At 40.4% G+C, this 15,111-nt stretch overlaps 1 protein-coding gene across 2 annotated transcripts in view; it reads left to right on the forward strand.

Moving 5' to 3' along the window:
• Positions 1-7,075: 7,075 nt before the first annotated feature.
• Positions 7,076-15,111, forward strand: part of lrrk1 (leucine-rich repeat kinase 1) — an 82,460-nt gene continuing 74,424 nt past the window's right edge. Inside the window, exon 1 of one of the 2 annotated variants that reach the window (XM_085772635.1) lies at positions 7,076-7,340. In XM_085772635.1, the coding sequence (XP_085628761.1) occupies positions 7,271-7,340 (70 nt within the window). In that variant the 5' untranslated portion in view covers positions 7,076-7,270. Of the gene's footprint in view, positions 7,341-9,123; positions 9,143-15,111 lie in introns of those variants that run through there. The other variant, XM_085772639.1, reaches the window with a different exon arrangement.

Raw genomic sequence — 15,111 nt, forward strand, 5'->3', positions numbered from 1 at the left:
TTCTGTTAACTAATGAACTTTCACGTCCGTTTGGTTGCAGAAATTAAAGGGACAGTTCAACATTTTGGCAAATTGGCCCATTGCCATAATCCCTATAGTTTTAGGAGTAGGTTCGTTACCTTTAATTGTAGGTGCAAGCTATTTTTAGAAAGGCGGAGCAGAGCCGTTAGCTGCTCAGAGCTATGCTACAGAGTTGTTTTCGAGGTAAATTCATGTAAAACCACTGATGCGCATTCCTGTCGGGGGCAGTTTTTCGACAAGCAGTCTCTGCATTTGCCTTGAAAACAACTCTGTCTCATAACGTTCCGTTATTATCTCATAGCGTAGTGAATGTGCAGGTCACAACTTGTCCACCAGAGCGTTTTGGAGTCGTTGGATTGTGTATTTGATGAGTTTGATAAGGGAAACCAAGAAATTCCATGAGCCTCCAGTCCATAGTTTAGCTCTGAGCAGTTTGCGGTAAAGAACCTAATGCAAAGGGCCAATTTGCCAAAATGTTGAACTATCCCTTTAATAAGAAGTAGACCCATGACTCCCATTTGAAGAGCTCTTTTCCAAAACGCGATAAACGCCAAATTTAAAAAAAATGAGTTTGTCACGCCATTTTGCTGTGTACTGAGCCTATTACACTGCTCCATCAACGTATCACGTCAAATCGCTACATTTCCCTGTTTAAAAGGCACCGCAAGATGCAGTTTCCCTCCAAACCGCGATAAGCGCCAAATCTATTTTTAGCCAAAACGCGACATCTCCTCCCTCTCCTCAGAATTCTATGAGCAGCTCCATGCAGTCCAACATGGCGGTGCTCTGAACCCAGGTCTGTTTTCAGTCATTCATTCAGTAGCTAGTTTCTGGGTTCTGTGTTAATTACTGTATCTGTTTATGTGGTGGACACTGTGCCGTTAAGTATACCCCCACAGCCCCCGCATACCGTACGAGCCCCGCCCCCGCCTGTAACGCCGGGTGTCCTCCGTATCAACGATCGATTTTTTTTTTTTTTTTTTTTTTTACAGCAAAGACGTAGTTTTGTTTACAGCAACATGTGCTCGCATCATGATAGCGTCTGTATTTTGACTATTAAAACTTCCATAGTCCATAGTTCTCTTTGTTTAACATGTAAAGAGACAGACATCATTACCGCCCCCCTCCCTCCCCCCGACGTGCGCGCGCGCACACACACACACACACACACACACACACACACAGAGAGAGAGAGAGAGAGAGACACACACACGCAGCACCTCAGTGATGTTCTCATGTCATGTTGGTTGGTTTTTCAAGACAGAAACCATCAATTTTTGTTTTTTTAAATGTGGATTTATAGCGTTTTGAGAAAAAATAAAATAAACTTTGAGTTTTTAATCAACAATATTGTTGTTTGATTTAATAATCATTGTTCAACATGTTTAGACTGAGCCAACATCATTTTTAACAGGATAAATTGAATATTAACAAAATGGGTGGGTCTAGGTAAAAAATGTCATTTTCTGGAAAACTATTAAAATGGATTTATAGCGTTTTGGAAAAGAACTCTTCATTTGAAATTTAAATCAGAGTTTCTTTCAGTAGGAAAGGTGTAAGTGTGCAGGGTAACTCCATTCATCATGGACCGCTGAGCAGAAGTCAATGAGTGAGGAGATACAGTATGAGCAGGTCTCTGATGTTGTTTTCTGTCATGTCAGCTGTCAGCTTGGACAGAAGAGGGTTCAAAAAGTACTTAAGTTCTTATAATAATGACTGTTACCCCAGCTCTTAAATCAGTGCATGAAACACACAAATGTTCCAAACATAGTGGATTTGGAGCTGTATTTGTTCATCACATTACCTGAGGTGGTGTGATGTGAAAAGGTCAGAGAGAAAAAAGTATTTTTTGTAACTGTTGAGTAGCTGATGTATACTCATGAGAAGTCTTTTTGTCTGTAATTGCGAATGCTGACTCTAACCTGGTGCTGTGATCCAACATGAATGTTCTCTGCCGAGGAGAATGTGCCTTCTCTTTCAAATGTTGGAAGGAACTCTGATTCCTGTCCCAGATAAGGTAATATTTACCTTTCCACAACCATGTAACAGCAACTGTTTTATCAATGCATGTGTGTGTGTGCGTGTGTTTGTATATATATATGAGTCTGTCCCTGCCTTTTCTCACATTAGTTTTATATTTAAATAGAAATTCTGAATAAATAAAACAAATACTGTATACATTGTCTTGTATTATTATTACAAAATGTACAGTAGCCTACACATAATAGCACATATTACAGAAAGCATAACAATAGCATCTCTGTCTATTAGAACAAGAGGAGCGACAGTAAATAATGGTTTGCCGTTTTCAAGTGAAAGAACAATGTTTTTAAGTGTTTGTTTTATGAGAGAATATTTTCAAATAATCATAATAACTTTATTTATATAGCACCTGCTTTATTTATATGAGTCAATATCACTATGGAGTGCCTTTGGTGTCCTCATCAGAATCACTCAGCCATCATGAAAATGTAGCAGAATAATGAAACTCTGAGGTCTTATTATAAATGGCCAAACATTTACTCACATATTGGTATAATTATAATTCACTTAAAATATGTTCCCTTTATTTTATACCGTTTTCTTGCATTGGATGTACGTGATTTTGGCATGTCCCACACAGTGCTCTGCTAACTACAGCGTGTGTAATAAGTGCTTAAATGATACTAAATCAAAACTTTTTTTACATGGTTTTATTGTCCACAACAGCCTATTTGAGAAAAACAGTAATTTTGATCATGTATATTCTATTTTCATAATTATATTGAACATTTTGTGTGTGTCCCTGAAATCGCTGTCCACCCTGTCATTTTGGGGTGACTGCCCCTTTAAGAAACCCTATGATGTTTTCAGTGACATTACTACCATCATTTTGTTTTTCTTCAATGGAGCCTGACACAGTGGCTAGTTGCAAAGTAAGTATTTACCCATATATTTCGTATTTGTTCTCGTATTATGTGTGTAGTTGGATGTTGTCAAGCTTAACATGTCCACTCTGTCATAGTGAAATATCAATTAATATAAATACCTTTCAAAAATTTGAAACATATTTGTTAAAAAGTACACAGTCAGCTTGCTAACTGCATCATGTTGCTAACTGAAGGTCCACCATGTGCTCATTTAATACTAAAATTAGCTTAAAATGTCCACCCTGTCATTGTCCACCCTGTCAGTACAGTACTGTAAACCTCCCATGACAGGGTGGACATGGTTCATGACAGGAAGGACATGTGCATAATTTTGGCCTTATGCTGATAATGTTACACACTACTATATATTTTATAACAGTGCATGCTGTACTGTACATAGTAAGAGTGGACAATATGGACTTTTTTGGTGATATTATTACAAATTGTGTTTCAGGCAACGGTGTCAAGGGGAAAGCATTCGAAGGAGGAAACTGAAAAAACACCTCGCAAAAGAGAAAACTAAAACTGAGGAATATAAGAAGATTCAATTGTTCAACTGGTTTTATTTTTTTATTATTATATATATTATATATTATTATTTATTTATACTTTGTTTGCTTTCAGTTTATTTCTAAAAAGTGTGGGAGCTTGACCATCATGCATTTCTAATAGCATAACATCTACTTAATACAATTAATATGAAGTTACATGGAAAATCTCAGCTTTTTTTTTTGGAAATGGGGAAGTCTCAAAGGCACCTTATAGTGATATTGACTCATATATTTATTTGCTGAATAAGATTGTAGCCTGCATGCCGTTAGGGTTAGGGTTAGTTGTAAATGGGGATAAGGATGATACACTACATAACACGATATAAATACATACATACTTGGTATATGATAATATACTATAATATCATGACAGGTCGTGGTATATGCTCATTATACCACGGCTAAGGGGTGTTCTTCGGCCCGACGCGATGTTATACATATGTGAAATACCTATAGTAAAATTTGTAAATGTAGTTAGGCTATATCAAAAATATGTGTAATTAATTTCATATGGCATAACATGTTGCAAATATGTAAAGCAACAGACATTCACAAATCTTCCAGGCTTTTCCACCCATCTTAATTTGTTGTTCATTTTAAACATGTCTATCCTCCCACTGTGGTATTATAAGACTTTCTTAAGGGAGCATTTTTCAAGACAGACATTACTCTCACACTCACATTCAATTAAATAAATGAATGTTAATTTCTATAGTCATGTTTATCTTAAGTTTAATTGATTTTGTAGTATTATCAATCAACTAGCTTTTCTTAGTTTAAAGAGAACACATGTTTTTCTCCTCCTTCATAACTTTGTTATTGATTTAAATTTCAACTATCTGACTGGATTTCAAATCAATATTTTTTCATTTTCTGTTTCGTGCTCATAAACTGCATTTGGATAGCCTACAGGCCTGGCAGCAAAAATAAATCAATAAATCAAGCAAATAAGCCTACAGACTAGTTGTGTACTGATGAATCCTGCCACGAAGCATCGACACAAGTGTCTGCATTTTTGGGCGTTCGACGTGAACGGGAAGTTCAGAGGGAAGCGAGCGTGTGTGGACTGTGGAGCTCCACGGACAAGAGCCGAGCTGTATCAGCACGGGCGGAGTCGAGTCGAGCCGAGCCGAGTCTGCACGAAGAGTCACAATAAGCCCAATGGACGAACTTTCATCAAGCAAAGTGAGATTATAACACAGTTCAGCGGTGTGAATATTTAATTGTGGTCTTGTAACAGTATAAAACGCAGCTAAGGTCTTCCATCAGTGTTGTGACGTGAAACGCGTCTATATTTCCTAGTGGGAGCTCGAATCGTCTCGAGGTCTCGAACCGAGCAGTAGGAAAGAGTGGTTCGTCCGGGTTGTTTCAGCGCCCACTTGAGACAGCGTGCGCATGGATTGGAAAGTTTGCATCGTGGAATCAGGAAGTCCAGTAAAATGTCAGTGTCACACAGTAACACAGTAATCAGTGTCTGTCGCCGAAGACTCGCAGCTTTGAAAAACCTCTCGTGATGCTCCGTGGACGTTTCCAGCGCGCGGTGAGTGGGTTAATAGCTACAGCGTTGTGTCATAAATATTGCTCTGGTGTTTTTATCTGCAGCTCCGAGCGCAACTAGTTACTGGTTTTACTGGGAGATTCAGTAGGCTACGTGACGTTGTCATTATAGGAAAAACAAACCAACCCTTAAAACCAGTTCATGTTTTTCACACTTTGTGCACAACTGACACTGTGACGTACAGTAAAACTCGGTCTACTTGCCACAGTTTGTTTTTATCCAGCATCATTAAAAGTCCAGATACAGACACAACAACATCTTGGAGTTTCAGAATAAGTTCCAGCCTCCTGCATGGCGCTGCAGCCCGCTCAGTGCTGCTGTCTGCTGAAGCCACACACACATGGGAATGAAATTCACATTAGTTATTAAGAGTGAAACTGATCAATAAAGGCACTTTACATTGGCTAATAGGAAGGTTTTGAACACATCACAACTGACACCGGTCCACGTTCATCCTGCTGCTTTCTTCTTGCCTTAATACCACTACTGGACATACTGTATTATTGTCTTTATATTGTGTAGCCTACTTATTTGTATTTTTCACGTTTCTACTTTTATTTCCTCAGACATTTTTGCATTGACTTTTATTTTATAGATAGATAGATAGCCTACTGTAGATAGATAGATAGATCTTCTTATATTTTATATCTCAGTCAGTGCACATGACAGTGTATTTTGTTGTTTTGTTTGCTGTGCAGTGACAGCAGGATGTTTCTGTCTTCCCTTTTCCTTAAAGTCGCTCTAGTTCCTAAATGAATGAAGAAATGTGAAGCACTACCTTCCCCTGTAGACTTCCCTCTGCCTTTTCTTACAGATGCTGAGCTGTATCTGGCACTTTTTTAGGTTCTTTACTAGTATGCAGGAATCAAATTCAGAGCCTCTGTTTCTCAGTGACACCATCATCAACAACAGTGTCGGCAGCTTTCAGAGTCCAGGGGTCTTTCTCAGATCCCAAAAAGCATTGGTTCTTTATTGTACACTCATCCTAATGATCAGTATTTTGTCAGAATCAGTGGGCGGCTTGTAGTAACAGTTGTTTATGGCTTTCAGTTCTCTCTCTTATCAAGGACCGTCCAAAGGTTCTATATAAAACCATGAAAAGCAGTGGGAAGAGGCTGTGCAGCGAAGAGTTGTATCCGTCTATTGATCTCCTCTGCTCCATTTAACCACAGATTTCACACAACAAGCAGCACTTTTGTGACAATCAGCCGGTTGTGAAACTGTTGCAGGGTAAATTCATTTTAATATTCATTCAGTATTCTCTTGACTTGCACAACAACATTCAAACTATGTGTATGTGGGGATGGAGATACAGGACAGTGCCATTGATGTTGGACGTCCTCTGCCTACAAGTTTCCCTGCCGAGTCCCAGTCTCCTCTCCTGTTGTTCACTGTAATTTAATTCAGTTGGATTTGCACGTGCAACACAGCCCAGTTCTTTGGTAAGAAAAAGCAGAAAAAGGAACACTAGTGGAATTAAATGGACCTCAATTTGACAGCTCTGCACTAAATCCTTGAAAAAAAAAAAAAAATCTTGACTGAGGCTAACATAATTCATGCATCAGAGGGTTAAACATTTTGGCATGTTGGCCCAGCGCTATAATCCCTATAGTTTTAGGAGTAGGTTTGTTACCTTTAATTGTCGGTGCAAGCTATTTTTCGAACGGCAGAGCAGAGCCGCGAGCTGCTCAGAGCTATGCTACGGATGCTAATGGGATTTCTTGGTTTCCCTCATCAAACTCATCAAATACACAATCCAACAACTCCAAAACGCTCTGGTGGACGTCTCGTAATGTTCCGTTATTATCTCATAGCGTGGTGAATGTGCAGGTCACAACTTGTCCACAAGAGCGTTGGAGTTGTTGGATTGTGTATTTGATGAGTTTGATGAGGGAAACCAAGAAATCCCATTAGCCTCCGCAGTGTAGCTCTGAGCAGCTCGCGGCTCTGCTCCGCCGTTCTAAAAATAGCTTGCACCGATAATTAAAACAAACCTACTGCTAAAACTATAGGGATAATGGCAATGGGCCAATTAGCCAAAATGTTGAACTATCCCTTTAAAATGAATATTAAACCATGTGGGCTTGGCTTTGCTGTTAATCTGTTTGTGTTAGTTCATCATTCATTCCTGCTTTGTCTTTGTGCAGGGTGGCCTCTGCATACATGCCCCCTCCTCCTGCTCTCTTTGAAGGACCTTGGCTCTGACAGTGATTGACTGGTGACCGGTAGGAATGTCCTACTGGTCTGTGGGTCTTCCCCAGGACTCTGGAGACACCTGCAGCAACATGGAGCAACCGAGCAGTGAGTAACCAGCCTGTACCCCTTCCATATATCTCAATACCATGTCACTACACGCACACCCTTCATTGTTTTGTCACCATTAGATGCATCGGGCAGGCCCAGGGACGTTGTGACTGACAAAACTGAAATGTATTGATGAGTTGAGCGAGTGCAGCACTGCTTAAATTTAGCAAAAACAGAACTGAAACTGTGATTGGTGAGAGAAACAGGCCTTATCTGACTGAACTAAACCATTCTCATTCAACATGAGGAGAAAGTTTTTAGTTTATTTTTTTTAGTCAGTGTCTGTTCATTGTAGTACAGTTGTTCAGTGATGGATAATGACACATTGTAGTAGGAGATGGAGGAGTGGAGTACTGTAGGCTGTCTTTTTTTTCCCTCGCAAAAGGGAAGCTGTCGTGATCTGCCGTTATATTTTGTCTTTAAACTTCCTGTCTCTTTCGGAGTGGGGGCATGTCTCATGCGCGTTGGTTCATTTTTTTTCAGCCTGTGACCTTTGAAGCTGAACCCTATGCAAAAAAAGATTATTTTTGCAAATATTGTGAGTAAGAGGAGTTTTGGTTTTAAAGATGGTTTTTAAATCCAAGTTTCACTGAAAAAATACAGAAATGTTGATGATGATGTGTTTTTTTTCTCCATAATACTCAAATATACTTGTTCAGCCTTAGAGACTGTGATTAGAGGTCAAGTGTTTAATTAGTTGGCTGATTGATTGGTGCTGATATGACGTTTATAAATTAGCGTTAATGCAGAAATTGGTCACATGAGGTAACACCATTATTTATGAGCTATAAGAATTATACGTTTTTATTCTTCATCCCGGGTCAAGAAAAACATTTACGGAAACGTACTCATTCCCACAGCCATGAACATTCTAAACATAAACTGAACAATTCAAATTCACCACACGAACACAGATCACCTTGTCAGCACTTTAATCAGTGTTTTCCTTTCTTTTAGTATGAACGCCTGATTTTACTTTTTATTTTATTTTATCGTTTCTAAAATAATGTCTGTTTTTCTTTTAATGTGTTCTGACCCTCGCCAAATATGATTTTCTGTGACAAGCAGACAATAAAGTTTTTCTAATATAATGTAATGTAATGTAATCTAATTTGATCTGATCTAATCTAATCTAATCAATAAAGAGTCTGTTTTGTCAATTGTGATTGTGAGAACGAGCAAGAGAGAGTAGAGAAGTAAGAAAGGCAGTTATCAAACAGAAGAAGGTTAATCATTGTCTAGCAGCTTGGTTGATTGTTCACAGCTTCTTTAGTCTCCGGCCTAATCCGTTTTAAATCAGATCATAGTAAACTGATTATCTGTGGGTTTTTGACTTTTGCTCGGACAAAACAAAATGTTTGTTGACATCACCTGGGACCTGAAAAGGGTGATGGGAAGTGATCGGTCTAGTAACGATCCCACAGGACGGATCAAAGCAGAGACAGAGTGAGAGCGGACAGAGAGAGAGAGAGAGAGGCAGACAGGCAGGAAGCCCAGAGTCTGGCGTGGCTCCTAAACAAAGGAGCATCACTCCCCGCTCCCTCTCCCTGCCAACCCCCCACCCCCCCTCCTCCTGTTACACTACCTCCCTCTCCCTGCCTCCCCTGTCCTCCCTCTCTCCTCCGCTACAGTCAGAGGGTTAGAGAGAGGGGGGGGGGATCATTCAGGGATGCGCGAGGATGCTGGGTAGAAGCCGCACAGCTACTTGAAGAGGGAATCCATGAAAAGAGAACAATCGGCTTTATGTGATGTTGTGATGGCGAGAGGAAGAGGGGGATTCGCTGTATTGCTGTAAGCAGGTTAGTAGAGAGAGAGAGAGAGAGAGAGAGGAGTGGGGGGGCTGGAGCCTTGTTTATATGCTGCACATGTAGGACTGACTGAGCCTTAAATCTACTCTGCACTGAGCTCTGGTTACAGAACCGCTTTACTGATAACACATCTGGATCATCCCGTGTGGTATGATGATGATGATAATGATGATGATGCTGGATCTGAAAGATTTGCATATTATACAGCTCATTAACGCAGCGCTGGTTGCTTTTGAGAATCCATTAACCTGGTTTTGATGCCATGCTCTGAATACATTTCTCTGGATTACTGTGGAGGTTTTTTCGTGAGATATGTTCTGAATGTTGGTTTTCAGCTCCTACAAGAGGACAATTCATATTTCATAGGGGAATGACAGATATTGAATACGTGGAATTTGCCCCCGCCAAACTCCAGAAATGCCACTTCTGTGGATCTGACACCAGGCGGTGGGAAACAGCTACCTGTGAATCAGACGGGGTTATCTTTTTCAACATAAATGAAATCACCACAGTAGTAAATGGGGAGAGCTTATGGCTGCATCTGCTCAACTTTGCTCCTGAGGCTGCAGGCGATGTTTCAACCCACTAACGACTTGTCTCATGTTTCAGCAGCTCCTGAAATCCTGTCCTGCACCTTAACAGAGCCTAAAGGAGCTTTACGTTATCCACTCTGCCCTTTAAACAAAACTTACATGCCACCTCTTGTTCATAGACCTTTTTGATTGTGTACCTGCCTCCCGACAGACATTGGCTCTGCTTTGTTAAATGTTTAGGTATCCACAGTGCGTTTTTAGAATTAAGCAATCAATCAGTCATTTAAAATACAATGTAAGACAAAGAAGGAAAAAAGTACTAAAAACACCAAATCAACCCCAAAATCCCAACCCCTCAGTATTTAAAGTGCTGAATAAAAACAATAGAAATAAGATGATAATAACAGGATGGGAGGAAACACTTAAGAATGGAAAGCTGGAGTGATGATGATGATAAATGAAATACTCAAACAGAGGAGGAGAATAAAAGGAGTCCATGGATTCATGGATTTCAACAATGGAGTAGTGTGGACATAAAAGTAAAGATGAAATATTAAAAAAGCTTAGATGGATTGTTTGAGAGTGAGTAAATACAGAAATAAAAGTAGATCAGCTAAATAAATAGCGAATTAAAAGAATGAATGAAAAGAAACAAACTGAATTCAACAGAAAGGGCTAAAAAAGTAGATCTTTGTTGAAAGGTTTGCTTTCAAAAATATCAACACTGCTTGCTGCACTCAGGCCTTCTGGGAGGATTCTGGGTACAGTTGCTGCTGCTGCTGCCTACGTCCTGTCTACATGAAAAAATGAGGGGAGCAGTGGCGGTGGTTTGCTGTCTAGAATAATGTTATTTATAGAGTCGTAATTAAAGATGGAGCATGTTATTCTATGAGAAGGAACACCCAAAGAGATAGAGACTGTCTTACCCTGAGTGATGACAGTAGGGTGGCAGTTACATTTCATTACCGTTGTTAAAACTGAACAGAATACAATCACAAACAAAACTTTTTTTTTTTTTTTGCATTTAATAAACATTCAAAATGTTCACTCAAATAGAGCTCTTGTAGTTTTCTGTCTCATTGACTGTGGCTTCATGCTCCTGTTTGGGCCGTATGCCGTTTTACAATCAGGAAAATTAACAAACTACCAAACAAGACAGTAACATATTCTGTGTGTGGATCTTCTCTGCTCTGCTGAATCACTGTGCAGCACAGTTGGTGAGTGTGTGTGTGTGTGTTCATGTGCATGCACACGTGTGTCAAGCATCAGTTATATGAGAGAATGCTGACATGAAACCATTCTCAGGTTAAATAAACTTTATTCTACACATGATAATGATAACAGTGATACCTGAATGGGAAGAGCAGCCAGATATCAAGCTATCTACCTACAGTATAAAATTGCATATGATACAGTTCTTAAAGCAGATATCAGTGGCACGGCCGTTTCGGCTAATGCTGTGTTCAAGGCAGGCTTTTGAAACCGTAAGTTACAGCTTCAAGTCACAACTACGACTTGGTAGCGTTCCGGGTAACCCGTAGCTCGTGTTTTTACCGTCCTGTTGTCTGTGAAAGTTCCCTATAACGGCCACTCGTAACTTCCGACCCGTGAACTCGTACCAGATCGAACTGGTATGACTTCACAGGAAGGAAAAACACAAAGTACGAGTTTCCTTGAACGCACCATGAGTTAGCAGCCCCCGCCCTTGTCAGGCATCAATTGGTCCTCGTGCTACGTCACCACATTCACGCGCATCCCTTGGCTGCACACACAGCCCTTCATGCCGTTCTGTCCCCTCATTGGATAACACTTGTATCCCACAAGGAAAATTTTCTCCTCGGGTTACAGCAGAGCAGAGTGACGGAGAGACTCGTGTTTAGGCTGAAATACTTCATGTAAGTGATTGCTGACGGAAAATAGGACTATTTAGGACTTATATTAACAAAAACATTCCACTGATATCTGCTTTAACAGCAGGATATCCTGATACCTTTCTGGTATTGTTGGGTTAGCATTTGCAGTAACTTAATACAGCTCTGATTCAGCATGAGGAGAATGGACACAATGAGCAGCGAGGCCATTATTGACGAGGTAAACACAAGTGTCCTGTGAATCCCCTCACAGCTAGCAGCTAGTTTGAAATCAGCTGACATGAACGACTTACACAATGTAAGTACCCTAAATTCTCAAATAAAAGCTGAGTCTCAAAGCGTTCAGAGTGCAGGCGAACCTGATTCAAATCAGATTTCTTCTCAATTCAGATTTTTAGACCTGACTGTCCACACTGTTTTTAGCAAGTGTCCAAATCAGATTTGGCTCTGTTCAGACTGGGCCACATTATTGACCGATCTGACAGGTTGCTGTAGCAACGACGTCGGAGCGGAGTCGTCATCCAGCGCGTGTATTGTGTGACGTCATATAATTGCGACAGCGACAATAACAACAACAACGGAGCCATCCATAAACAATCTCCCCACTGATTAACGAGGCATTTAGTTTCATCCTCTGTCCAAAGACAAATGTTTTCTACGTCCTCCACTGACTGCTCCGTTCCGTTGATATCGCTCCACAACTCGAAATAGGCAGGTGTGATGTCACAGACAGTCAAAACTGATCTGGGTGTTTGGAGCTGTTCAGACTGAGACACATCTCTCCAAATGCGATTTGAAATTTCAATCCGGTTGGCAAAAATCGGATTTCATGTGATTTGTGATTGTTCAGACTTCAAACAAGCCATCCGGTTCCAATCTGGATTGGCTAAAAATCAGATTTTGGCTGGCAGTCTGAACGCGGCCAAACAGACGCCGGTCTCCTGTACTGGGCCGGATCTGGTTAGGGGTTGGAGCAAATCAATGTCACTCTCAGTTAGAAGCCATACTGTATCTATTTTCTGTGCAAGTTCTTGTGAATGTATAAAACCTCTCCAGATCACCTGTTTGAGCAGTTTCAATCGCTCTTTTCCCCTCGACGCCACTGTTAAAAAATTTGTACACATGGACTCATAGATACACATAGTTAGATTCTCCACAATTCAGTCATTCATTTCAGTGTAAAGAAACTAACTGGTCCCTGTTTGAAGACTCCCTACCTTCGGTGAAGTCCAAATAGCATTCGGCACCAATTACACTTCTTCTAAATACTGTAAATGCTCCGGCTCTTTCCTTGGGTCAGTTGTTTGAAATGGCATCAAAGGCAAGTGTTGTTGAATTAGCTTCAAGAGTAATATTCTTTAAAACAATGGATTTGTTAGTAGTTTCCCATCTTTGCTGAGCAAAAGATTTGTACAAAATGAATTAAAAGCCTGTTCCATATTGACTCCTACAAGCTGGTCTAGTTCGGTTCAAATAAAAGCTCAGGCTTTAATTTGAGAATTTACAGTACATTAGTGTGAATGGCTGTTGGATGGCTATTACTAACTGCGTAGTGTAGTGATCTTACAGGATGGTTTACAGTGTGTGGTTCTATAATAAAACAGTGTGTGATAAAAAGAGGAAGCCTGTGGTGTGGTCGTCTGGGAGCCTTTATGATCAGTGGGTCACCAAACACAGACGAAAAGACAAAGAGTGTTAGGTGTTTGTAAGAGCCTTACAGATCTTTCAGGTGTAGTGTGACGGCTGATGGAGTTGTCTTGAAGTAAATGAAGTTGCCACCATGTGTGTGTTTTGTCCAGAAGGATCTGGTCTGCCGTGGACGAGAAACTGGTTCCTTCTTGTGGACGGAGGGAAAGTGAAAGTTGATGAATGTTTTGCGGAAATTCCACCGAAAGCTTCACACAGACACTGACGGCATGGACCTCCATTGATGTGTGATGGTTATTTTGTCTCACAGTTTGGTTTTGTCAAATAGAAATGCTTCTGGAGAACTGTGCGACTAGAAATATCCTTTGGAAAAAAATGAATGAAATTCTGTTAGGCGGTTTAGCAGCTGCTTAAGCTGCTCAAGCTGCTCTGGGCTCTGTAATCATTGAGACAGAGCTCTTTTCTGGTTTCTTTTTAAAGGCTTTACGTTCACACTTATTCATTTAGCAGACACTTTTAACCAAAGTGATTTAAGTGAAGGTCATCACTAAAGCCTCAGTTAAGTCTTACTGAGTGAGCAGAACAGTAACTGCAAGGACATCAGATAAATAATCTTATAAAACATACAGTACTGTGCAAAAGTTTTAGGCCCTCCAGAGGTTTAGATTCTTAATCATCATGCAAAACCATCCAATCCAAGAGGTTCCACATTTATTCTGTAGCATGACAATGACCCATACATTACAGCCAGTGTCAAAAATAACTATTTAAATTGACAAAAAGAAGACTGATGGTACAGCCCCCCACAGAGTCCTAATCTCAACATTAGGGAGTCAAGGCCTTTGCACACTGAGTCCGTTTTTTTGTCCGAAATTGCCGTACGAATAAAAATAAATGTGACCTCATGCTGTGTCAATTGTGTTTATACGCTGACTCCGAAACTTTTGTCCGTCATTAAAGTTTTACGAACAGGTTTCGATTTCCATGAAAATGCTTTCTGACCAATCACAGCAGTGTTTCGAGGCTGTTAGATCCCCACTGAGCTGCCTGTGTGTGCCAGCCGCTGTTCATGATCATGGAAATTGGTCATTGGTCTTCTTTTTAATGTGTGGCTCCAGTAGAGCTAATAATCAAACTGACATTGACATCCTGAAATAGACTATGGATGTGATGATGATAATTCAGATTCTGCAGCTCATTTACATGCAGGTCCCCTCGCTATTGACCTCCTCTCAGGATGGGGTGGGCACAAAATTTTCTTTTTCTCTTTTTATTTCTCGATAAGTGAGAAGACCACAACATCATCCTCAATGCGTGACGACTTTTGTCTCCCTTCCCTTTGGAACAGATAATAAAAACGTATGGTAAATAAAATGCATCTGACTTTGTCTGTGCATAACGATTTTTGTCGGGTGACGGATTAAAAAAACGCATACGAAAAAACAGACTCGGTGTGCAAAGGCCTTCAGTCTGGGATTACATGAAGACACAGAAGACACTGAGACAGCCTTAGTCCACAAGAACAATGGCAAGTTCTCCAAGAGGCTTCAACAAGCTGCCAGTCAAGAACCTGGAAGAACAAGTGGAGAACTGGTGCTGTTAAGACAAATCGTGGTCACAACAAATTATGCTGATTTAGGTTTCTTCTATTGATTGAATTTTGGATGAGGTTAAAGGGATAGTTCACCCTAGAATGATATTTCGCTCATTATCTACTCACCCTCATGTTGACTAAGGGCTGGAAGAATTCTCAGAGTCCACCGTCCCTTCTCTGAGTTACAGGGGGTCTTGGCGTAGCAGTGCATGTCCATATAACGGTTGCAAAGGGACACCAGAGCTCTTCGTAAAAAAACACACACAAAAAAACATCCAAATACCTCCATGATGCTCGTATGTAATGTCCGTCTTG

Source organism: Trachurus japonicus, chromosome 3, assembly GCF_045865225.1.
Source record: "Trachurus japonicus isolate A0001 chromosome 3, Traja_1.0".
Taxonomy (NCBI): domain Eukaryota; kingdom Metazoa; phylum Chordata; class Actinopteri; order Carangiformes; family Carangidae; genus Trachurus; species Trachurus japonicus.